The following is a 25,529-nucleotide window of genomic DNA, read 5'->3' as shown; positions in this document are numbered from 1 at the left end:
TTCCCATCGCGGGATCCGGATTGCAAGCCTGGTAAAACCAGGCGTGCTTTCCGGGTCCCGCAAGGGGAAGAGGGAGGCAATAACGGGCTAGATGTAATCTGCCCGTTATTACCTCCCTCCCCATTCCCATTGAGCCCTATGGGGGCTCAAATGGGAATGACGATGGGTTCCTGCAAGGAGGACTTACCGGGTGCTCCTATGTCGCAGTAACCCGGTAAATCCCCATTGCAGGAACCCGGTAATGGAGCCCGGAACGGTGGCAGCCATGGAGCTAATAGCTTCGTGGCTACCTCCATTCTCGTAATGAGGCCCATAGTATTTAAACTGTTATGTATTCAAATTATGGAAATGTGGAAGAGTTTTTGCTACTTTATAGAAAAATAGATCTCAGAAGCCCTGAGATTTATGCAGTGGTGAAATGGCCTACCTGGAACCTGGGAGATTTCTCGGTGGGCCTCTAGCCCACAGGCCTCTTTTTGGAGTGTACCCTGGCTCTCTTCTTCTCTTATCCTCTCTCCCAGACAGTTGGACATGTAGTTCCAGGTATTAAGCTGCTTCCTAGCCCTCCAACAAAAGCACCTGCAGCACAGACCCACTGCCATAATGTCAATAATCGTGTAAGTAGCTAAAACCCATCCCTCCTGAAAGAGTAAATGTTCTAACACCCATTTAAGTCACTCCTTCTTTCGAGCAAGACAGAGGGAAAGGGTGCTATTTACCGTGGGCACCTGGTGTAGACTTGGAAGAGTGGCAGTAGCAGCTTTTGGTACTTGTTGGGGCGGACATCTCCTGCGGAGGCAGCAGCATACCACATGATTGAAGTTCATATGCGGCTTGCTACATATATTCAGTGGAGAGGCATAATTAACTCCCTGAATTAGTGTAGTGCAAGGGACCGAGTACAGTCAGGGGTCCCAAAATAAGGTTGGGGAGTTCTCCCCTGAGAACATTGTTGAAATCGTGCATTTTAGAGCACAAATTTAAATACGATAAAAGGTCATATAAATTGAAATCTTTTCTCTAGGGTAAATATCAAATAGATTCCAGGTCACCAATAGTAAAAAGTGCTCAGAAGCAGATTACAAAATGTGCCTGTGTCCACAATAAATGTTTGCATTGGCACTGTAAATTCTGTTCATGATGCTACACCACAATGTAAGCTGGTTTTGCCACTGTAAATCACTTTCATGATGCAGTGCCCACAATATATTCCAGCGTTGTCAAGAGAAGACACTTTCAGTAAGCTGCACCCGCAATGTATACCAGCAATCGTACCGTAAATTACTTTGATGTGACTTGCACAATATATGCCAGCACGGTCACCACACTTCAATTTCATAATACTCCTGTGGCACCTCACCTCTGCAAGTGCACCCATCGACTGTAACACTTAATCGGTCACACACACACTCACAGAAACATACATACACTCACACACAGCTTTGCGCACACACACGCACAGCACCATTCAAACTTTTACAAACACAGTCATTGCATACCACTTGAAAATACGCATGCATGTATGCAAACACTTTTTAACATATCTAGACATGCGTCATCTGTGGCTTCATGCATCAATTTCCCTCTGGTATGGCGGGGCTCTGCACCAGCAGGTCTCACTATCACATTCCAGGACGAGCCATCAGACGGAAAACCACATTCGACACATTCCACGGCAGGGAATCCCTTGGTTGCCTGGTTATAATAATAATATATGGACTGCAGTGCCAGCTTAGGTACTCGTGCCTGCATGCATTTATTTAAATATTTTATTTACATGAATGAGTACCTGCAATGCCAGCTCAGCAAGTGGTGGGGGTGGCACACCAGGCCAGAGGAGGGCTGAAGTGGGTGAAAGGCCACTCCTTCACACATTTCTCACCACTCACATACAAACAAATCTGGCATTTATGCAACTTAAAATTAGGATCAGCATTCTGAAAGAGAGTCAATTAGGTGTGTAAACTCATTGTGCCCTTCCTTTAGGGCTGGAAGCCCTCTTTCTAACACTAGTGACCCTCTGCCTGGTATTTATATAAACCTTTTCTGTGTGCTAGACTATTTTGTCAACATGAAGTCTTTTTAGAAAGCCTCATGTAGGCTGCAACATGTGTATATGTGGCTCTCAGTAGCTCATATAGCTAGCTACCTGTGTATTTCTTTATTTATTTAGATTTGTAAAGCGCACTAAAAGCCCAGGGGCATCGAGGCGCTGTGAATTCCCAGACCACCCTCTGTAGTCCCTGAGTGATTTTTCTCACCCTGATAGCGTGCTGGGTCATATACACCCTTGGTAGCTGCTTGCTCTGTGAACAGGAACACCGTGACTACCAATGCATGTTCAGGTCCTGTGATCCGGTCATTTTGTTTGTGGTCCTCCTTTTTGTATTTATGACATGGGTTACAGATGATTTGGCTTTTCTGTCTGTGTGGGCTCTTTGCAGATCTATCATAGGCTACCCTGAGTCGTTGGAAATTGGAATCCACCTATGGCTGGGTAATGGGGCGTGTGTGTGCGTGCACGCGTGCGTGTGTGTTTCCACAACAGTGCTTTTGGCAGGCCAATCCTGATTGATTGGATGGCTGCCAAACCTTTGACAGGTGCAAAGATGGTGATTGGAGGGCTGGGCTTGCTCCCAATGTCCTGTGTGTAGAAATAGGGTGGCCTCAAGCCCCATTATTCAGTCGACTACTGAATCGTTTTCTGAAGTGGCTGAGAGACCGCAATGATGCTGTGGAAACCTGCTTACCCCTGATGCTCCTGAAGGGGAAGCTATGGTAGAGTTGCCTGAAGCTTCATGGGCCCATGATCCTCACCGGACCTTAACTGGGATGGCCCCCCTGCTGAAACCTTACTGGTGTTCCTGCTGCTGCTCCTTCATGGGACCCCCTGGCCTGGATACCCGCAGTTCTCCCGGCCCCTTGTGGTACCGTCCTGCACGTCATGAAGCATTTTGGCAGCCATCCAACTTTGCTGACATAATTGTCATCACCTAGCCATTTCAAATACCTCTACAGACCCTGCAACAGGTAGCAGCAGCGTGAGCAAAGAAAACCCTGACAACAGATCTGATCACTGCACCCATAACACTGTGCTTTCTCAACAGCATCCTGATCCAGGGGGCCTTCCGACGTTCTGTCCTCTTCTCCACGGCCCCTCAAATGGTAGCATCTACTACAATCGGATTTCACTGCAACTATGAAATCCTTCTACAGTTGTTTGGTCGTCGAACGTGGATCAGAAACTCTTCTGGCAGGGTCCAGGAGCCTTGCCAGACCGAAGGTTTCCTCCTCTGCCGCTCTCCATTATAACTGCATGCTGCCCGGAGACTTTGTCCTGTTAAAGTCAAAGAGCAAACTTTCTGAACAATTGAAATTAACTATAAGCACTGAATATTTTAACTTACTTGTGATATTTTACTTCATTCCTGTTTAGAGAGGGGTTTGAGATTTTTTGGGACACTGACCTCATTTTCAATTCTTACCTGTTTGCTTCAGCAAATATTTTTGCACTCCCTCAATCTTCTAAAATAGCTCACCTGGTGGACTGTGTTCCAAGGATTTAAATTGTGTTGTGTGTCTTTGAGAGACACTTTATTGTTTTCCTTAGGTATCTCTGGACCACAGTATTTACCTGTGATTGGAGATTTTACTTTTATGCACAACTTTCTATAAAGAGTATATTTTTTAGTGCGGACATCCTTTATTGAATGTGTGTGAGCTGTTCAATCATACAACCCTCTTTCCTACAAAGAGTCTAGCCTGGCTGCTTCCCACTTTACCACTGTAAGGCACAGGAATAACTTGGTGTAAACCCTACATGGATAGCACTTTTGGGGAATATCCCCAAGCCCTCACCTGAGGACTTCGAGGCATTTCTCCTGACACCCTCCCTGTACCATTGACAGTGTCACTAAAAGCGACCTGCTCGACGTGAAAGGTGAGGTTTTGTTGGTTATAATATCATCTGATGGAGCAAAGGTTGACAGGGGGACCTTTGTAGGCAAGGTCCTGTTCACCTCCCCACTCTTGTGAACCAGCCGATCATCGACGAGAAGGAGCTGGGATAATATGGGGCCACCCTTGTACATCTGCGTAAGGATGGTGCCCAACATGTTTCCTCCAATGTCTAACAATCACTCTCATAGTTGAATACACGTGCCACGCCTGCATGACTTTAATTGATGTGGATGACTTTTTCTACTCAGGTGCATACCCATTTGGTGGAAATGTGATGGGCAGAGGGACTGCAGAGATGGATCCGATGAGCCCTCCATGTGTCCACATAGATACTGCCCTATCGGCCAATTCCAGTGTTCTGACGGCAACTGCACAAGCTCGCATTTCCTGTGCAATGCTGTTCCTGATTGCCCAGATGGCTCGGATGAAGACCAGGTGTTGTGTGGTATGTTGACGTACTTTGCACCTCCTCCTGTTATGCACACGCCTAACTTCAGAAAAATTCTTGAGCATAGGTGCTTCTGATGTATGCTTCTGTCATGTGATGTAGATCCCCTGAACCCTTATCCAAATATGTGATGCATTTCCATAGAGGGATATCGGGTGAAGGGATGCCATGTCTTTTTCATTCTTCTGAATCTCACTGTGTCCTACCTCTTTCAAAGTACAGTTTATATCATCAACTGTGACCTGCCCTGGCCCTTCAGCATGCATGTGCTTCACGCGTCCCCTAGCATCGGAGCAGAGGTGTTGCTGGGGGGCTGAGGGGGCTATAGCCCCCGGGTGTTTTGGTTGTAGCCCTGGATAGAAGCTCAGGGACTAGAACCAAAAAGCTATAGCTAGCCTTGAATCCCGCAGGCCCGACATTAGCTTGGCCCCTGATCTTTTCCAGACCTAGCAACACCCCTGCTTCTGACGTCAATGAGAAGGTAACGACCCGCTATCATAGATACTTAGCTCTGGTGTTTAAAACTATTGGACAGTAGAAATATGATGAAGCGTTCGGAATTAGCACATCCACGCCTAAGTGTGTGCCCGCAGAATGCCTCCTACATGTGTCCGTGTTGATGGTGGAGTATGGACTGGAAGAAATTCTGGCATGGGAATACAGAGGTGGCAGAGCATACAAGAGAGCCCCTTTTACATACCATGAGGCCCCTGCATCTTCACCCATGCAATGTGTGAGCCTCTCTCTGTGTTGGTGAATGTCTGAGCCAGTGAGGCTTTGAGATTACCAGCCATGGGCCGGCCTACTTGCGTGACTGTGACCAGACCAACTTTGCAGCTCCTTGAAACCTCCAGGGCGAGTGTAAGTTTGAGGAAAGTCTTACTACTATTCGATGGAATTGCATCTACAACGTTTGGGAGGCATCACAAAGTCCACTATCTGACCCTTGCGGTAGATCGGGTGGGATACCACTACCTGCTATGTACACTGTAGTCTTTCAGCGGGGGCTCGTCCCTGCCCTGTCCCTTCAGGAGAGCGCCTGCATGAGCGGTATGACCAATACCAGGCCCCTGTGGTGTAACCATTATCAAAATGTACCACCTGTAATATACACGGGCCCTAATATTCTGTGAGGTGTTCTCATGTAATATCCATGACTCCTTGCAAGATAACACTAGTGCTGCCAGCGCTGAAGAGTTCACCCCGTCCTGCCGAGACACATAATGCTTACTATGCTGGTAGCGTGAAACTCAGAGGGGTCCATGCACCACTAGAACAAACCATGAGCCTCACAATCAAACATCACAAGTGGCAGACCACACACCAAGAAACGGGTATTTTTCTGATTCACACAAGCAGATGACTAATGCCTGTTGTGAGATCAGTGTTCCACAGCTGCCACCGCACTCCCAAAGTTAGCAGACTGGAAATGTAAGACGTCCCCCGCTTTCATCAAGGCTCAGTCCGCGGGTTCACACTGGGAGTGAGAGACCACAAAGGCGACAGAGCAGCCATGAGCAATTACCATCTACCCAATCCTGTTCCAAGGATTTCATTCGTACATAAGCCCACTCCTGCAAGGGCAGTCCCATGGCATGTGCCCCACCACCCCACTATGTAAGAGAGGAGATTTCTGATAGTGGTGTGGACATATGATATGATATGATAGGTTATTTATAAAGCGCTTAATACCCAGAGGTTTCTAAGCGTGGATCCGGGGATCGAACCTGTGGTGCTCCGTGTCATCTTGCTTCCAAGGCGAGCACGTTACCCCTGAGCTATCCTCCCGAGACATTAAACCTGAAGAGAGAGTTTTTGGCAGAGGCAGTAAGTAGGCGGTTGTTGTGTAGCAGGAGGGAGGAAGCTGGAGTTAGGTGGCCAGGAGGAGAGATAGAAGGAAGGAAATGCTGAAAAAGGAATACTTTAATTCCATGTTGGTTGAGGCCTCAGGTCCATCAGGTAGGCCCTGACAAGCAACAGGAACAGGTTTTGCACACATCAAAACCCGGGGCATACCTCAAAACATGTATCATAAAATAGCTTGTCTAACCAATGCAATGTGACTGTGCCTCTCCCTTGCCGAAAATGCCCATTTAGTTACCCACAATGACACCAAATGATCCATGTGTATTATAATGACTTGAAGCAAGGATGAGTCTGTCTTTTCACTCGCCCCTGCTGATAAACAAGATGTGGGCTTAGGCCTCTTTTGGGTATGCGTCACATGTCACTTTTTTGTGCAGCCAACCACCAGTGTGAGACCCACCAGTGGCAGTGCGCCAACAAGCGCTGCATCCCGGAGGCCTGGCAGTGCGATGGCGAGGACGACTGCGCAGATAACTCCGACGAGGAAAGTGCCCATTGCGCCAGCCGGACCTGCCACCCGGGACAATTTAAATGCAACAACGGGCGCTGCATCCCACAGAGCTGGAAGTGTGACGTCGATGACGACTGCGGCGACCACTCAGACGAACCCCTACATGAATGCAGTGAGTAGCAGAAAAGGAAGGGGTTGCTAGTTCGTCATTAATACATTTTACTGATTACAAAGGGTGTTCCCTGTGCCAGATAAAATGCCTAACATAGAAGTCGGGGGGCTGGATACAGAGAAATGGCTGAAGGCTTGATTAATACTGTTCTGGCATGTGTTCATGTATGGCATGATAGCGCGTTGAAAATGGCGCACACAACTGCATGCTGGTGAGTGGCACGACCCATCGCAAGCCCACGTACATATACCTAGCACATACTTGTCTCGTAAATGAGGACAATTGTAGCAGTGAAATATTCATGCAGTGCGAACCTAGCTGGACTTGACCCATTTCCAGCTTCTTATATGCCAGAATGAAAATGTACCCAACATGGCCGACATTGTTAAGAATACAGTGAAAGTAGAGGTGCCTGAAGCATCACAGGCACTGTACTTCGTTTTCAATTTGTTTTTGTTGTTGTACATGTACTTTTCTCTGTCCAGTGCGTCTTTTCCTACCTTGCATCCAGCTTTACCCGTATCTGTTAAAGTTAGAAGAGGCCAAACAAAGGCAGCTTTGCCCACTGGAACAGACCGAAATCTCCTGGTGCCTTGAAATGGAGCTCACATAGAGTATTTCCATAGAGTTGAGGAGAGGCTCTTTACTTTCCTGCATGTGATATTTCATGTAATGAAGCTAGAATACACTTCTACAGGTGAACACATAAGATCAACATCTTCCTGTATCAAGCTGTCTAGGCATTATCGAGGGCCATCTTTAAACATGCTGCGATGGACCAATGGGATGTCAAACGGTAGGCGCCCAATTCTGAATGCAGTATTAACAACACCGGGCGTGCAAGCCAATGCATGATGCACCAGATGCATGTCTGTACATGTCTGGGGATAAATGATCTTCATTTGGCTTCCCAAGGATTCTAACATATTAAGTTCCACAAAACTTGATCAAAGAATGGGTGGGCCCGTTTCGGAAGACAGACACTCATAGCCCCCTAAGTGGCCAACTAAAAAGTTGCTTCATGAATGGAAAATGATTAGAAAGCTATTTATCATTATGTAATAAGCATATTCCTTCTTTAGCGACCACTGTATTTTCAGCGATGTCAGTGTGAACGTTCCTCATGCAGACTTATTTGAATACATTTTTGGTTTGTGTTTTCCAGTGGGACCGGCCTATCGATGCGACAACCACACTGATTTTGACTGTAGGACCAACTACCGCTGTATTCCAAAGTGGGCCGTGTGTAATGGCTATGATGACTGCAGGGACAACAGCGATGAGCAAGGCTGCGGTAGGTGTGGGGGGATCAGGACTTGGAGAGGCTTGTGCTATGTGTCCATTCTTCACTTACCCCACATAGGGCTGGGCGATATATCGAGTTCTGGAGATATATTGTCATATTTTCAAAATCGATATAGGATGAGACAATATCATTAACATTGAGATATATACATATATACATTCATATAATATCATTTTTTTTCCACATTTTGATATTTTCTCAAACAGGAAAAGGAACCCTGTATTTGCACTTTCTTTATTTTGATCAATTTCATAAAGAAAGGTGTTTGTAACATCTCACGTGTAGTTGGCAGCTTACAACTGAGCATTTAACCCACATAATCAATATTGAGATATACATTGTATATCGCCATTCAGCCCAAAAATATCGAGATATGACTTTTGCTCCTTATGGCCCAGCCTTAACCCCACACTTTGTAATCTTCAAGCATTGTTCAAAATTGATTTCCTTTCATTGGAATTGTGCGCATGTTGTGCTTTTTTTAAAGCTTTCTGTTTGCTTTGAGCCCTCTTTTCCCCCATCCATGCCGTTTCCTTTGTTTCTGCAGTGCCCCGTCCCCCCTCCCACCCTCCCAATTGCATGATGGGGCCTGCAGCCCTTTGGGACATCGTCCCAGGGCAGCCTCTGCCCGGGCAGCCCTTGGCTAGGGGCCCTAAGGCAAAGGGCAGCTCCAGGTCGTGTTTGCCCATGTTTGCTTGGGAAGCCTGCAGCTGTCAACCAACGGTGAATAATTACATAGGTGTGGTGTAGGTAGGGGTACAGCCATTACTGTATTCCATTAACTACCCCCTCTCTCATTACCTAGTATCCTACTTCCCCAGCTTTCCGCCTGTTTTTGGTTATCAGCCATAGTCAGCATTTAACCTACTTGTATAAGGCAGCCCTTTGAATCTAGCGTCAATCTGTATAAAGACCATACCTGGCACTAAGCCAATTGTGTTACTTGGCCACAGTTTGCATTTCGGGCAGTTTAAAGGGGATAGAATTGTGTAGATTAGCATGCGTCACATCTAGATAGAATTGTGGATATTAGGATGCGTCACATCCATATAGCATTGTGGAGATTAGCACGAGTTACATCTAGATAGAATTGTGGAGATTAGCATGTGTCACATCTAGATAGTGACGCCACTTGCCAACCCTACTGAAAAACTCAACCCTCTGCACACACCTCTCAAACTCTGAACCAAACACAAACATATCTCTATAGCACAACAAGCCGCACACACTTCACTATACTGCAGCAAAAAACAAACTACACATAGCCTCGCAAAACAGCATATGATGGCTACCAACCAAAAAACACACCTAAACTCAGCGAACGGTGTAAACCGAACTGAAGCTGCCAACTACACATCAGATTTCTCTTGCTCTTTTCTTCCACTCAGTCGCACTAACCTCCACCCTCCTCACCCTCTTGCCCTACAGATCCAATAGAGTGCAAGGGGACCAAGCAGGTTGGGATAATGTGTGGTATAAAAAACATTTAACATAACAAAGCACATCGCCCAGCCCTAGCCCCACACTTGGATTGCTCTTTATAATCTTCAAGCATTGTTCAAAATTGATTTCCTCTGCCTTCTTTCCCCAAAACCCAAACATGGGTAAATGGCCTTTTCCTGGACATTATTTGTTTTTAGTTTTAAATGATTCTCTTGGACGCTTTCTGCCACCAGTCATCATTTGAAATGCAGAAGCAGTGCACCAGGGCACAGCAATCACTTCTCTAAAGTTATAAAGCTATGAATGCATGGGCGGCACAGTGTTGAAATTATGTTTTCTTTCGCGGATTATTGATTAAAGAAATTATAACATTGAGAACCACCAAAGCGGGTGAGTGATTTGGGCATGAGATAAGGAAGCGATTGGGAGTACTCAGGTAGGATCTTGCAGTGGTGTGCATTGCCAGGTGTGGAAGGCTTTGAGAAAGAGTTGGATCTACAGAAGTGATTGAAAGGTGGTTCATGGTGGCCTTAATGTGTGTGGAGTGCCACCAGAGTAGGGTAAGCAGGTATCAAGCTAAGCGTCCTTTATGCATTTTGTAGAGTTGTTGACTTGTGACCCGAGAGGAGATTTCCGTTGCGACAACCATCGGTGCATCCCTCTACGCTGGAAGTGCGATGGAGACAACGACTGTGGGGACGAATCAGATGAGCGCAATTGCAGTAAGTGATTGGAGCGGCGTTCTGTGAGCAGCCGCATAATGCCGCTTTCTCAGAATGCTTTTTATGTCCTTTGAAAGCTACTTAAACGTTTTGCAAATATTAGAGCCCCAGATGCTGTCACTGCAAACAGTTCCGTGCACTGCAGGTCCAATCCCCAAATAAGGTGTGATGTTTGCATGCGGGTGTGGGAGCGGGCCAATTTGCTACTGAAATGTGTCTGCAATGAAGGATTTTGCATTGCCTTTACAATAAAAGCAGGGGTCCCAGCGGTGTCTCCCGTGCAACCCCTCCTGTAAATGGGATGGGGAAACAGGAGAGGAAAAGGGGGTCACGGTATAATGACCCGTAAAATAGTTAACCGACCGACATTTGTATCAAAAAACGGGTAGCCCCATCTGTACACTCCACAATAGGGCTAACTAGCAATATCTTGAAAATGCGTGTAGTGCCTGCTGACACCTCATTCAATGTGCTGGACCCTTTATTTCAGTTTTGTCAATTGTCTGATTTTATCAGGCAGATCAGTGATTTCTCTAAAACCCGGCCATTCATATTGCTTCACTGCCTTGTAGTCTGCTGAGAAGGTATCACTACATATTATCCCCATCAAACATATCGCCGTATATATGATCGTCTGGAACGGCCATAGGCGATATTTTTGGGGGGGGGATAATTTTTGGGGGGATATTAACACATGGAACCGTTGAAAATGGACCTCCCTTAACTGGCTGTGCCGAGGCTCTTTTCAGAATGCATATACAAGAAAACAGTACTCGAGTGAGAAAAATGCCATGTGGCGGTGTGATCCGTTGCGCATAATGCCAACCATCGTGGCCTTTGTCTTCACTAATTTCTGTTCTCCCAGTGCGCTGGGATCCGGAGGCTCCCGCATCTCCAGGTGTGCTTGAAATGGCTGTGACGATGCGTCACTTTCACAAGTTGACACCCTGCCTGGAAGGGCACACTTTCTGTTGAGGAAGAGCCACGACACATGTTCTGTGCCACACAAACCAAAAGTGCAAATGGAAACCTTGCATGATCATAATCCTGGGACATTGCGGCACAGTCGTAGGCCTGGGACATTGCGGCACAGTCGTAGGCCTGGGACATTGCGGCACAGTCGTAGGCCTGGGACATTGCGGCACAGTCGTAGGCCAGTGCCATGCATGCTGTCATTTCTGTGGCCATATCCAAGATTCCATCTTCTGGGTGGTTTGTTGTAACGTTTCTCTTGATGTTGAATTCTCCCATCATCCTGTTAGTTTACAAACTTTCCCTACACTGTGTGCCTATCTCAGCAGTGCCTCCCATTCTCATGCTACAATTCCCTTTACAGTTGGTTCCAAATAAAAAAATAGTCTGAGTGTTACAGGTCTGAGAGATTTCTTTTATTTCTACAACAATTTCATACCTGTTGTATCATTACCATCTCTTTGCATGAAGGTCCTCGCGATTGTACAGAAAGTGAGCATCGCTGTGACAACCTGCGCTGCATCCCTCAACGCTGGATATGTGACCATGACAACGACTGTGAGGATAATTCAGACGAACGTGACTGTGGTAAGTTAGTGCCATGTATCATGTACGGAGCAGTTGGTTACTATGATCTCTATAGCAACGGCCTATCTGAAACCTTGTTCCCCAATATCCATGCATAGCCTTGAGATACACGCTGTCTCTTCTCCCTAGAACTGAGAACCTGCCACCCTGGCTACTTCCAGTGCACCAGTGGCCACTGCGTTGCGGAACGCTTTCGGTGCGATGGCAGTGCAGACTGCCTGGACTTCTCGGATGAGGCAACCTGCCGTGAGTAGAAAACAATTCCTAAAAGATTGCACCTAGCACTGAACTGAGGAAGACAATGGGCAAAGGCTTTTAAAGCAGGGAATAGGAAGACCACATAGGGAGGCAGCAGTTGCCAGGGTAATAGAAGCAATTGGCTGTTGGAAGATGGAAGGATTGGTTTTTGGATCACTGTGCGTTTGTAGGCTCCATTGCTCAAAAGATGTTGAGCAAACACAACTGCTCTTAAAATGGCATCTGATGCATGGCCAAAGTTGACTTTACAAGACAACTGTGTAATCATGTGTTATCATTTTGACAGGAATATTGCTATTACATTTTATTTGGGGGAAGCCTCAATACAGAGACCTGAACATGATGTACAATGGTAAAAAGCCAATTTATTTATTTATTTACTTTGATGTTTATATAGTGCGCCTAACCCGAAGGCATCTGGGTGCTTAATTGCAACTCAGTTTTACTAGATAGCCACCTCACATGTCCAGTCAGTGAACACTGTATGCAGTGCTTCATCGTCTGCATTACAGAACATATGTCCCCCTTTAGCGCACTATATCTCCAAAGCAGGAAGACGCAGACATGCTGTTTATGTTATTGGTCATCTTGCAGCATGTGGAAAACAGTTTAGCCATCATAAGCGGGACGCACCTTTGTTAATGTGATGGATCCAAAATTCAATGAATTGCATCCAATGTCTTTCTTTGTGTTGAGCAGCCACGCGCTACCCCAATGGGACCTACTGCCACCCTGCGATGTTTGAGTGCAAGAACCACATCTGCGTCCAGCAGCTCTGGAAATGTGACGGGGACGATGACTGCGGGGACGGGTCTGATGAGGAGCTTCACCTCTGCTGTAAGTGCCCAGGCTGCTTTGCCGATCTTGAATAGCGGCATTCTATAAGCTGTGGCTGCCCATTCCTTTGGTAAATGTGTTTCCAGTCTATCTAGAATCCCATTTTGTATGAGGTATATGGAAAAATAGGTGATTTTAACATCTGCGTTAATTTGAAAGTTTACACTTCATTACCACTTACCTAGCTGTTCGAACTTGAGAAAAAGTGCCTGACTCGTAGGACTGGCTTCCACTGGTGGTCTTCCACGAGGGCTCTCCGAAAGGCTTATGAGCATCAGTGGTTGTGTTGGTTGTGTTGATGAAGCAGATGCATCAGTTCCACAGCGGAGGACTCATCGAAACTCTGTATTTGTGTGATTTTAATGTTAGTAATTCATTAGTGGCAGGAAAATAACATTTGCTTTGGCAGAGATGACCAGTACTGTAACATTACCTTTCACCGTTAGATTGTACTGTGCAATTCACTCTGTTTTACTAGGGTTCGATAGCCTACTCACAAATCCTGTACTACATTTCCCCCCAAATCGCCGAGCGTAGATCACTAAATCTCATGCCCGATCAAGTGGCTGAGCAGTTCCGACCCATGGGGGTTTGCGATTTCCCTTCTTTCCATTCCTCTTTCCCTGTGTTGTTTCCTGCATTCATCTTTCGCTGGTGACTCTTGGCTCTGCCACACCTGTCGCCTTTGCACCCCCATGTAACACCACTCGTATAATGGATGTGATGCGTAAAAACTGCATCTGGAGAAGAAGCCTCCACACTTCCGGGCATGCTCAAGCACGTCTCAAGTCAACTTCATCTGGAGAAGAAGCCTCCACACTTCCGGGCATGCTCGAGCACGTCTCAAGTCAACTGCATCTTGAGAAGAAGCCTCCACACTTCTGGGGCATGCTCGAGCATGTCTCAAGTCAACTTCATCTGGAGAAGAAGCCTCCACACTTCCGGGCATGCTCGAGCACGTCTCAAGTCAACTTCATCTGGAGAAGAAGCCTCCACACTTCCGGGCATGCTCGAGCACGTCTCAAGTCAACTTCATCTGGAGAAGAAGCCTCCACACTTCCGGGCATGCTCGAGCACGTCTCAAGTCAACTTCATCTGGAGAAGAAGCCTCCACACTTCCGGGCATGCTCGAGCACGTCTCAAGTCAACTTCATCTGGAGAAGAAGCCTCCACACTTCCGGGCATGCTCGAGCACGTCTCAAGTCAACTTCATCTGGAGAAGAAGCCTCCACACTTCCGGGCATGCTCGAGCACGTCTCAAGTCAACTGCATCTTGAGAAGAAGCCTGCACACTTCTGGGGCATGCTCGAGCATGTCTCAAGTCAACTGCATCTGGAGAAGAAATCTCCACACTTCCCGGGCATGCTCAAGTCCATCACACAACTGTGCGGTTAGTAGTCCTAGTGACTCACAATCAATGTACTATGATTTGCTCTCAGGGAACAATTTCTCAGCATCACAGGCAGGTTTTATTCCCTCTTTTCCTGATCAACATTGCCCCCCTCCCAGCACATTCAATGCTCTCCTCCTCCATCTCCTTGTACCTTTTCCAGTTGGTTGCCTGTTCGTCTTTATCTTCTGTGTCTTCTAGCCTCTCACCTTTTCCCATTTTTATTTCCCCGACAGACCGAGTTCTGATTTATCCTGGGTTGGGGCACAATATACCACTATTTGGACTAGCCTTGGCGTTGTAAGAGCATTATAAAAGCTCATTAACATAACAAAATATTGTCTTAGGTTAATGCAAATATCAGCTCGATTCATGAGCGTAGCAATTGAATCTTGGTAGCATTCTTCTGCCACGCTAGAGAGTTGATGTCTCCTTCGATGAATGGCCCCCTCATTGGTTCTTGACCTCAAAGTGGTTCACCGTATAGTGGGAATTACCGGTGTGCCCATCTACTTCCAACATAAAAAAAGTGTTTACTCAATCTTATTGCGTGTTTCGTATGTACAACCAACTATGTAATCTCCCACTATGGCATTGCACTTATGATGCCTTCAGCCCCCCACCAGTCTAGTTCAGCATGAGAAGCAAAGCACACCTGGAGGATCAGCATTCCTACCCTTTACGTGTAAACTCGGCCTATGCATAACAGGTTCAGATCACATATGACTGGGCTTGTGCACATACTATCAAACTGCTCCACCTTTAGGCGAGTGGTGCTCGACCTGGATTATAGTAATGACTGCACCTCCCATCTGCTGACCCACTGGTTTGTTCCCATTTACTGAAGGGTTGGCCCGCTCCAGCAACACAATTCTCTAGTTTCAAGGTGATTGTATGGATGACTATGTGCAAGTGGCCAGAGCGTACAAGTCCCAAGTAAGTGTATCGTTTGACCTTACAGTTCTGTTAATACACAAGACTCTATTGTTTCAGAAGAGCAGTGGTTTTCCATGAATCGACTGTGAGCGTTGAATATTTGGCAATGATAGCATGTCCTATGGTTAAAATGTATAGACCGCTTTTGGAAGAGCACGGTTACTCATTCAATGGCCCTCCAAGCATTTTGGAATTCAACAGCCACAAAATGAGTGACCATGACTGCCTGGCTAACCAGTAAAAACCTGAGCCGGTATCGATCACTGCGCCGGCCTGAATTATTCCTTGGTGATAAAAACACTATGCATTCCATTTCAGTGGACATTCCTTGTGACCCGCCATTTCGATTCCGCTGTGACAACAACCGCTGCATCTACAGGCATGAGCTGTGCAATCACCTGGACGACTGTGGCGATGGAAGCGACGAGAAGGAGGAGCACTGTGAGTCAATTCTGCTTGCAGGAGCATTTCCATGCATGTGGAGGGCTCTTAATATGGCATGCGTTAATGACAATTCCGTGTATTTAGTGAATGCCAGAAGAAAGGAAAGCATAAACGCATCTGTTTTTAGTGATCAGCGAAACCCCTGGCATGTCATGAATAGTGAAGGAAAAGGTTGAGCCTAGAATGGTCAAGGCTGACTTTGAACCATTCATCCTTCAAGCTTGACCATATTTAATGAAGTTGCTTATGCAACCCAAGAAATGGGCAATGTTGCACATGAACCATTTTCTACCGCTGTTTGAAAAACTCTGTTCAGCTGAACAGCAGAATGATGTCCAATAAGAATCATTTGTTGAAGTGGCTCAAGATCGTGTGGTTTGTTACTCTTTGTAGTGGCTTGATAGCACCAACTCTTTTTTGGTAAAACAATGGAATCATAGTTGGCAGAGGGTGCATGCTACTAGCACAGGCGTGTTTGAGTGTATTTATTGCAAGGTTTTCTTTGACCAGCAAGGCATAAATTAGTTTTCAGAAATTGTTTATCAGCGTTTGCTCATTAAAATATTCTTGTTTAGCAAACAAACCTATTTGATTAGCAATGTTGTACTAATATTTTTGTCACCAGAAGTTATTTGTACCCAAGACATAAAATGAGCAATAATACAGCAGTTTTGTCTACCACTAGAAATTGGTGAAGAGTCAGCCCTTGCAAATGGTATTCTGCTGGACCTGCAGGCCGATTCACTTAGTTTACCTGCTCGACCTAAGAGAATGCACTCGAGCCATGACAACATATGACAACAATGGTGCACGTCACCACAAGCCCACTGTATGGTTGACACACTGCTGCCACCAAGTGGCCAGCCATGCACAGTGAAACGCTTATTTGATATTTACTGCAAACAAAGTAAATGTTAAACTTTGGCAAAGTCCGGGTAAAGTCAGCGCATAGTCGTTTTTGCAGTTAAAAAGGACTTTGTCTGGACTTTCCAAGGCAAAAATACACTTTGCACGGTTCCATGAATCAGGGTTTGTGTCGACAGTGCAAAGACACTTTTCAGCAGTACAAATTCATTTTGAACTGGGCAAATATTCCATGAATCGGGCCCAAAATATCTCTTTGTTAGTAATACATCTTTGACCATAAAGTTAGCTGTTTCTTAAGTGGTTAAGTGGCTTGCTACCACAAACATTGTGGGCCTGATTCATGGAAGTGGTTTATAATAGCACAATCCCACAGGAAAAAAGTTCTATGAATCAGGCCATGTGCTTGTTCTTTTCCATTTTGAAATAACATGACATATTTATGCGTGCAATACAAATAACAGGTTTCCTCATGCACCCTCTTCCCAATGTTTTCTACAGAGCAACACTATAGAACGCTGTGGGACGTGCTTTGCAAAAATTGCAAGAATGGGGAAAAACCGTGAAGATGTTCACTTAACAAAATACATGCTTTGTTTGTTTGTGTAGGTAGAGCGCCTACTCCAGCCCCCTGCACAACTGAAGAATATAAGTGTGCCAATGGACACTGCGTCGCTCTGCACAATGTGTGTGATCATTATGACGACTGCGGAGACCACACGGACGAAACGGGCTGCAGTAAGTGTGCTCTTCGCAGCACAAGCCATGTTCTCATCACAGCTGAACGGTGTTGGTGGCAGCTGTGTTAGTCCACCCAGCCCCCAATCTTGAGCACAATTTGTATAGCGTGTTAAAAGACTTTATTTAGCTAACATGTCATGAAAGTGGGAAAGGGAGAGATATAGGGACGCTTGGGGTGTCAAGCTTGAAGGGGATATTATGAGGCATGCATCCTGTGTCACGAGCCACAGCTCGAGTATACAGCAAATCAGCTCAACTGCCAAGAAGTGTCATGAAGCATAAGCAGAGTGCTGAAAGCTAAAGGGAAGGTGCCTTTGGGGGAGTCCTAGGAGGCACAGTGTGGCACAGAAGGTGGCATGATGTATGCATTAGTGTGTCATTGGGATTGGGGCAAGTGCAGTGAGGCTTGGAGCAAGTGTCGTCAGGCACAGAGTGGGTCCCATGAGGCACTGGCCTGATCCAATGAGGCACAGCAGAAGTGCCATGAGGAATGGCCCGGACATCCTTTGCAATAGGGCCATTGCATGCAGCACACCGTGGGTGCCATAACACAAGCAATGAAGGCCATATGGCACTCGGCGAGTGCCATGGAACACCGGGCAGGTGCCATGAGACCAGGGCTGGGACCTTCACATCAAAAGGCATGCGTGATGAGTCGCAGGGCTGGTAGCATGAAGCATCAAGTGAGTCTGAGGGATGCAGAGGTAGTGTTAGAGATGACCGGGGGTGTCAGAAACATTGAATAAGTCATGGACAGTTGCACCTGTCAGTGACGTGGTGCCTTCCCCCCTACATAGGGCAAGCGTAAAGGCATGGGGGTTATTGACAGGCAGAGCTATAGCCCCGGGTATTTTGGTTATAGCCCATTAGGGGCTGCAACAAAAAGGCTAGCCAGTCCAGAGTCCCGACAGTTCCGACATTAGCATAGCCATGGATCCTTTCCAGACCTAGCAACACCTCTGTTGACAGGGAACCAATGTTCAGACTCAGAAACAGAGGCAACTTTATGTCGGATCCAGAGTGAGTGTCAGGAATTCAGAGCACAGGTCGGGAAACATTGTGAGAGTCAGATGCAAGGTTAGTGACCCACCACAAGCTCCGCGCCATTGGAGGAAGCAGTGCTATGCAAGTCATTATAATGTTCTCAGGAGCAGCAGGGCTGTTGTATTGGGGTCAGTCCTGATAAATGCAAACCTACACAAAGGCACTGATGCTATATGGGCCCTCTTTCTTCGCCTTCCTGTGAGGCAAACAACCTTGGGGTCATCTTCGACTCCACTCTCTTCTTCTCTCCTCACATCACAGACCTTTCCAAGAAGGCCAATTACCAGATGCACCTCCTCAAAGGTACTCTTCCTTTTCTCACTTTCCCCCAGAAGCTCATTGTCTCCAAACGCCCTGGTTCTCTCTGGTTGGACTATTGTAACAGCCTCTTTCTCAATTTGCCTTCCTCTACTCTCCGCCCTCTGTAACTAATCCAGAACAGGACTGCGTGACTTATCCTTGGCCTCAAGCCCAGGGAACGTATCTCTCCACTGGCTCCCGGTGGCTGCAATGATCAAGTTCAAGACCCTATGCATCATCCACAAGGCTTTCTGGAGCCGATGCCCTCACTACATCCAACACTCTCTTCCTAAATACCTTCCTTCTCAAGCCCATCGCTGTGCTGCCTCCAACTCTCTGAGGGTCAGACGCTTCTCCAGGCATAGAGTAGGGGGCAGATCACTTTCCTCTGCAGGTGCATCCCACTGGAAAGGCCTCCCTGCCCCTCTCAAACTTGAGCCAGACCACTTGAAGTTCCAGAAGCATCTCAAGACCTGCCTTTTCTCCTCTGCTTCCTCTCGCCATCCCCTGCTGACCTACCTGCCTGCTGAGCTGACTGGCTGCTTGGATACCCTCAGAATCTCACTGGGTACCAGGCCTCTATAAGACAAGTCTCTCCCGCACTGCCTCCGGGCCTGTCAAGCACTAGGGTGTGTAACTGTAACCTCTACAGTCCCCCGCCTCCTTGCACTTGCCCTGAGCCGCGCTGCCTTGGCTGCACTTACTGAGAGCAATTGCTGCGCTAATCGCACTTTCTCTTTCCCTCTTCCTTGCACTTCTCCCGCCCCCTCCCATGCTCCTTGTGTTACTGAACTTGCACGATCTGAATGACACAAGGCCTAATAAGATCTTGTCTTCCCTCCGTACCCTCCCTTGTCAGGCCTAGAAACACATGCGTACAGGTGCTTTATACATTACATGTTATATCATATTGCTGTATAGGAAGCAGAGACCAGTTTCAGGGAGATGCTTGTGCAAAGGAGGCTGATGAAGGGCAGGCATACTTTACTTCTGCATTTGATTTTTAGAGTAAATGTGCAGTAGTAAGCTTTGTTATCTCAAACATTGCATTTCAGCTATCATCTAACAATGATCCCACGGCTACGTCTAACGTACACCCCGGCGTGCCAAACAACAAACTAGCAGATGTTGTATTATTTTTGGTGACCGATTGTGGGTGTTCTGAAGAAGAAAATGTAGAATGTGGGGTATTTGAAATTCCTTTTTAAAAAGGGAAAAGGAGGCATTGTTATAGACCAGCAAGCTTATCCCTTTCTTTCTCATTCCCTTTTTTTCAAATAAAATGGCAATAACATTTTCCCATGCAGGAATAAATACAAATGTTCATTGTCCTAAAAAGAAATTGAAAAGGAAATAGATTGTTTGAAAATGTTAAGACGGATACTTTATATTTTTCGCACACATCTCCATTGGGATTCCCTTTTCTGAGAGTGCTAGTAAGATACCCCAGGCTCCACCAAATAGTCCTCTAGGCTTGTAAAAGTTGTAGGTCAACAGTGACATACCCATGTACTGTGCCTACAAATGCATGATAGTGATATCCCATGTACTGTGCCTATAGATGCATGATAGTGATATCCCCTTGTACTGTGCCTATAAATGCATGATTGTGATATCCCCATGTACTGTGCGTATAGATGCATGCTAGTGATATCCCCATATACTGTGCCTTTAGATGCATGATTGTGATATCCCATATACTGTGCCCATAAATGCATGATTGTTATATCCCATATACTGTGCCTATAAATGCATGATTGTGAGATCCCCATGCACTGTGCCTATAGATGCATGATTGTGATATCCCATATACTGTGCCTATAAATGCATGATTGTGATATCCCATATACTGTGCCTATAAAGGCATAATAGTGATATCCCCTTGTACTGTGCCTTTAGATGCATCACAGTGACATCCCCATGTTCGGTCCTTTTAGATGCATGATAGTGATATCCCTTTGTACTGTGCCTATAGATGCACGATAGAGATATCTCCTTGCACTGTGCCTATAGATGCATGATAGAGATATCTCCTTGCACTTTGCCTATAGATGCATGCTAGTAATATCCCCATATACTGTGCCTTTAGATGCATCACAGTGACATCCCCATGTTCGGTCCTTTTAGATGCATGATAGTGATATCCCATGTACTGTACCTACAGATTCATTGTAATATTTGTATTTGTTTACAGATCGAGGAGTGGGTCGGACGTGCTCTGAAAACATATGTGAACACAATTGCACCGACTTGAGGGAAGGCGGCTTCATCTGCCGGTGTCGTTCTGGCTACCAAGCCAGTGACACCGACCGGAACTCCTGTGACGGTACCAAAACAATCGAATGCTTAAATGCTCCGTTAGCTGGGGCACCTTTTTAGAGCTTCCAAAAGTATATTGATAATCCATCAGGGGCTCCCCTGTAGTATCCTGTATTTAGGAGGGCTTTATCAGATAAGCGATCTTGAAAAATGTCTTCAAGTATTGCATCGTGTTCCCCTCTCCTTTTCGATTATTGGTCGACAACTGGAATGGAGTTTTATGTAAACTGAAATGAAGAGCCGAGCTCATAATTGATGCTGAGCAACAATGCATAGACCTCAGAGATTGACAGAGAAGTGTGTTTTTCTTTCCTAAAGAGAATATAGTAATCAGCCCCGCTTAGGGTGCATACAGGGCCAGTAACAACCCGCCAGCCTGGGCCTAGGTAGGCAGCTGGGATGCAAATAACTTTTTTTTAAATGGGAATGTGGTCTATGCACATATTGCGCAAGCCCAATCTCCCTTAAAAAAACAAGATGGCCACCTCTATGTCGCTGACTGCGAGATAGAAAAGGTACAGGGTCCCATTTCTATTTCTATCGGTGCCACGGGAGGGAAGTCGCACGGTGCTCCAGTTCAGCAGGTAAGTGGGGAGGGGGGAAAGGGGAGTGGAAGAGTGCAGCATGTCTTGGAGGTTTGGGGGACAGTGTGGGTGCGGGGAAGCAACAGGGAGAGCCTCGCTGTTGCCTCCCCACAATCAAGATGGACGGCACTCAGGAAAGGACCTTGGGTGACTGGAGAAACGCAGGCGTTACAGTGTTTGTTCTCACCTGCGTTTCCAGCCACCTGATTGGCTGAGCGCCCTTCCCGGGTGCAAAAGGTGCTTTTAACCAAAGAACAGATGAAAAAAGAGACATTAACTGGCAAAACCTTTCGCCATTTTCAGCAAAGGCCTAATGCTGCCTCGTCCATCACCCACGCCACTCTCCTTACTTACTGCCACCCATTCGATGAAATAGAAGAGGAATAAGGGTTCATCCTAGTTCATCTTCTAATTTCAAGAATTGGAATCCCTGACCTTCCAGGTATTAGATCCTGCCACTGCCCTCCTCTCTGAGCTGTTATTCTGTCTCTGTTAATGGTGCAGTTCTGTATGCCACAGCTCACATTCCTCTCACTTTCCATGGCTGGTCTATAGCCTTGAAAGGATCAGGGTCTTGCAAGTGGTGATGTTTTCTCATTGCATGACTGGAAATGGCAGTGCTTTCTTGAAATCAGAAAGTGCCACCATTAATAGATATTGTAAAGATTGCGCTGCTGGTAGTTGACTATTTTTCCTGGAAAAGATGGAGTCGATTCACAGGAATCGACCATACCAGCAGCATTTCCTCAAGGAGACGCACAACCCCGTTGTAGGGGCTCAGGCTTCTTCGGCCATGATGCTGGTTCACCGTGCTACTGACCAAAAAAGTGATGGGTGGAAGGTTTCGAATGAATCTAAACCACTGGCAATTGCTCTAGGCAACCTTCCACACCACCGTTTTTTTAGCCCGTCTGCACCATTGCAAAAGGGGACCAGCCATGTGCAAATCAGTCAGCAGCTGCCGCCACCGAAGGTAGCAGCCCAGCCCGAACTGCTAGGCCAGGTCCCCTCTGCACAGAAAACCAAGCAACCCCAGACATGTTTCGGCCTTGTTGGGCCTCCTCAGTGAGGTACAGCCTGATTCCCTGTGGCGAGCAAGGGACCCACGTCTGGGCATACCCTCTCTCACAAAGAGAAACAAACTGACCACAAAAGTGATGGGTGGAAGGTTTCGAATGAATCTAAACCACTGGCAATTGCTCTGGGCAACCTTCCACACCACCGTTTTTTAGCCCGTCTGCGCCATTGCAAAAGGGGACCAGCCATGTGCAAATCAGTCAGCAGCTGCTGCCACCGAAGGTAGCAGCCCAGCCTGAACTGCTAGGCCAGGTCCCCTCTGCACAGAAAATCAAGCAACCCCAGACATGTTTCGGCCTTGTTGGACCTCCTCAGTGAGGTGCAGCCTGGTTCCCTGTGGCGAAGCGAGCAAGGGACCCACGTCTGGGCATACCCTCTCTCACAAGGAGAAACAAACTGACCACAAAAGTGATGGGTGGAATGTTTCGAATTAATCTAAACCACTGGCAATTGCTCTGGGCAACCTTCCACACCACCGTTTTTTAGCCCGTCTACGTCATTGCAAAAGGGGACCAGCCATGTGCAAATCAGTCAGCAGCTGCCGCCACCGAAGGTAGCAGACCAGCCAGAACTGCTAGGCCAGGTCCCCTCTGCACAGAAAACCAAGCAACCCCAGACATGTTTCGGCCTTGTTGGACCTCCTCAGTGAGGTGCAGCCTGGTTCCCTGTGGCACAGCGAGCAAGGGACCCACGTCTGGGCATGCTCTCTCTCACAAGGAGAAACAAACTGACCACAAAAGTGATGGGTGGAAGGTTTTGAATGAATCTAAACCACTGGCAATTGCTCTGGGCAACCTTCCACACCACCGTTATTTAGCCCGTCTGCGCCATTGCAAAAGGGGACCAGCCATGTGCAAATCAGTCAGCAGCTGCCGCCACCGAAGGTAGCAGCCCAGCCTGAACTGCTAGGCCAGGTCCCCTCTGCACAGAAAACCAAGCAACCCCAGACATGTTTCGGCCTTGTTGGATGTCCTCAGTGAGGTGCAGCCTGGTTCCCTGTGGCGCAGCGAGCAAGGGACCCACATCTGGGCATACCCTCTCTCACAAGGAGAAACAAACTGACCACAAAAGGGATGGGTGGAAGGTTTCGAATGAATGGTGGTTCAGAGTATGCCCAGACATGGGTCCCTTGCTCGCTGCGCCTTAGGGAACCAGGCTGCACTTCACTGAGGAGGTCCAACAAGGCTGAAACATGTCTGGGGTTGCTTGGTTTTCTGTGTAGAGGGGACCTGGCCTAGCAGTTCGGGCTGGGCTGCTACCATTGGTGGCGGCAGCTGACTGATTTGCACATGGCTGGACCCCTTTTGCAATGGCGCAGACGGGCTAAAAAACAGTGGTGTGGAAGGTTGCCCAGAGCAATTGCCAGTGCTTCAGATTCATTCGAAACCTTCCACCCATCACTTTTGTGGTCACGGTTCACCGTGCTACTGCACCTCCTGTTTATCCTGCACCTGGTGCTGCGGGTTCAAGGGTTCCCACTGAATAAAGGCGCTTACAGCAAGCAAGCAGCATTTCTATTGCATAATAATGTAAAGAACCAGAATCCCTGCCGTTACAGAAGGAAACCTCTGAGCTGCCAGCGCACCCATAGTCGTTCCCAATTCAAGAAGGCAACTGTGCAGTGTGAGGACTCGATTTCTGTCCTGCAACTTACTAGACGGGTTGGGTCTATTTGACCTAATCACATTTGATCGAGTTTATTTGACCTTTGTTTTTCGGTCTAACATGTGGGGGGAGATCCCCGCAACCCCCAGACTTCCCCTTAACCTAATCAATACCCTTACCCACCTCCATATATTTAATGAAATTTGACAGAGAAAAGGTAAAAGAAATTCGATCAAATGTTTTAGTTCAATTATGCTAATACCGACTAGGCATCCCAATGTTCCAGTTTCCACAGAACCTGCGGAAGGTAATCTTCTAAATAGATAGGAACCCACTAAACCTAATAATTTGCCTAACTGTGGCCTTCTGTGCAATCTGTAGGCCACAGATACACATATTTAAAGCCATCTATTACAATATACAGGTAAATATTATAAGATGGACTACTTTTGAGATGAGTTCATGAAAAGGCTACACAATGGGAAAACTGCAGTGACAGATGGTATATACATCTTATTATATAATGATCATTATTTTATGTAAATCGGAGAATCCAACCGGATATTTAAGGCTAATCCTCCCATCTACCATTCAATGTGGTCAACTACATACTGCCTCATGCCTAGTTGTTCCCTTACAACATCAACCTGAACTAAGCTGTAATGTGTGTGTTAGGGGACAATGCATTTCAAGACTTGACTCTGAAAGATGTTGATTCTGCCTGGCCACAGTTCTAGTGGGTGCAGAGAAGGTGTGCACCAGTGCATTTGCACTGTGCCAAGCGGTCCGCAACTGCACTGCCATAGCCAGCGTCTGCAGTGAGTAGTGCGGCGGGATGGAAGACTCAGGGCTTGGCAACGCGGGACACATGTATCCCAGTATTCTTCATGGTCTCCTCTGCAGAAATGTTGGCAGGCTAACCCTACCTCACTCTACTTTTTGCACTATAAGGACGATTTTACTTTGGGGGGCAACAATCATGCAGCAAAGTGTTGCACCAAGAAGATTAGGAGGTAACGTGAGTCTTTTGCTGTCTCCTTCCCTAGATATCGATGAGTGCCAGGTCTACGGTACGTGCCCACAGGACTGCAAGAACTCCAAGGGGAGCTACGAGTGTTTCTGCGCCGAAGGATTCAAGTCGGTGGGCGATGCTGATGGCAGGCAGTGCGCAGCAGATGGTAAGCTTACCAACACCTAGCATA

The 25,529-nt window shown here is 46.8% G+C and overlaps 1 protein-coding gene across 2 annotated transcripts in view; it reads left to right on the top strand.

Moving 5' to 3' along the window:
• The window catches only part of LRP2 (LDL receptor related protein 2), a 516,831-nt gene that overhangs the window by 395,335 nt on the left and 95,967 nt on the right, over positions 1-25,529 (top strand). For both annotated transcript variants that reach the window (XM_069616158.1, XM_069616157.1), the window contains 11 exons: positions 4,209-4,405; positions 6,652-6,897; positions 8,063-8,191; positions 10,249-10,368; positions 11,812-11,928; positions 12,058-12,174; positions 12,886-13,023; positions 15,668-15,790; positions 17,267-17,395; positions 20,937-21,068; positions 25,374-25,505. In XM_069616158.1, coding sequence (XP_069472259.1) covers positions 4,209-4,405; positions 6,652-6,897; positions 8,063-8,191; positions 10,249-10,368; positions 11,812-11,928; positions 12,058-12,174; positions 12,886-13,023; positions 15,668-15,790; positions 17,267-17,395; positions 20,937-21,068; positions 25,374-25,505 — 1,580 coding nt within the window. The remainder of the gene's footprint in view (positions 1-4,208; positions 4,406-6,651; positions 6,898-8,062; positions 8,192-10,248; positions 10,369-11,811; positions 11,929-12,057; positions 12,175-12,885; positions 13,024-15,667; positions 15,791-17,266; positions 17,396-20,936; positions 21,069-25,373; positions 25,506-25,529) is intronic.

This window comes from Ambystoma mexicanum, chromosome 9, assembly GCF_040938575.1.
Source record: "Ambystoma mexicanum isolate Mex_15411 chromosome 9, UKY_AmexF1_1, whole genome shotgun sequence".
NCBI lineage: Eukaryota > Metazoa > Chordata > Amphibia > Caudata > Ambystomatidae > Ambystoma > Ambystoma mexicanum.
This window is presented reverse-complemented; position numbering and strand designations above follow the sequence as displayed.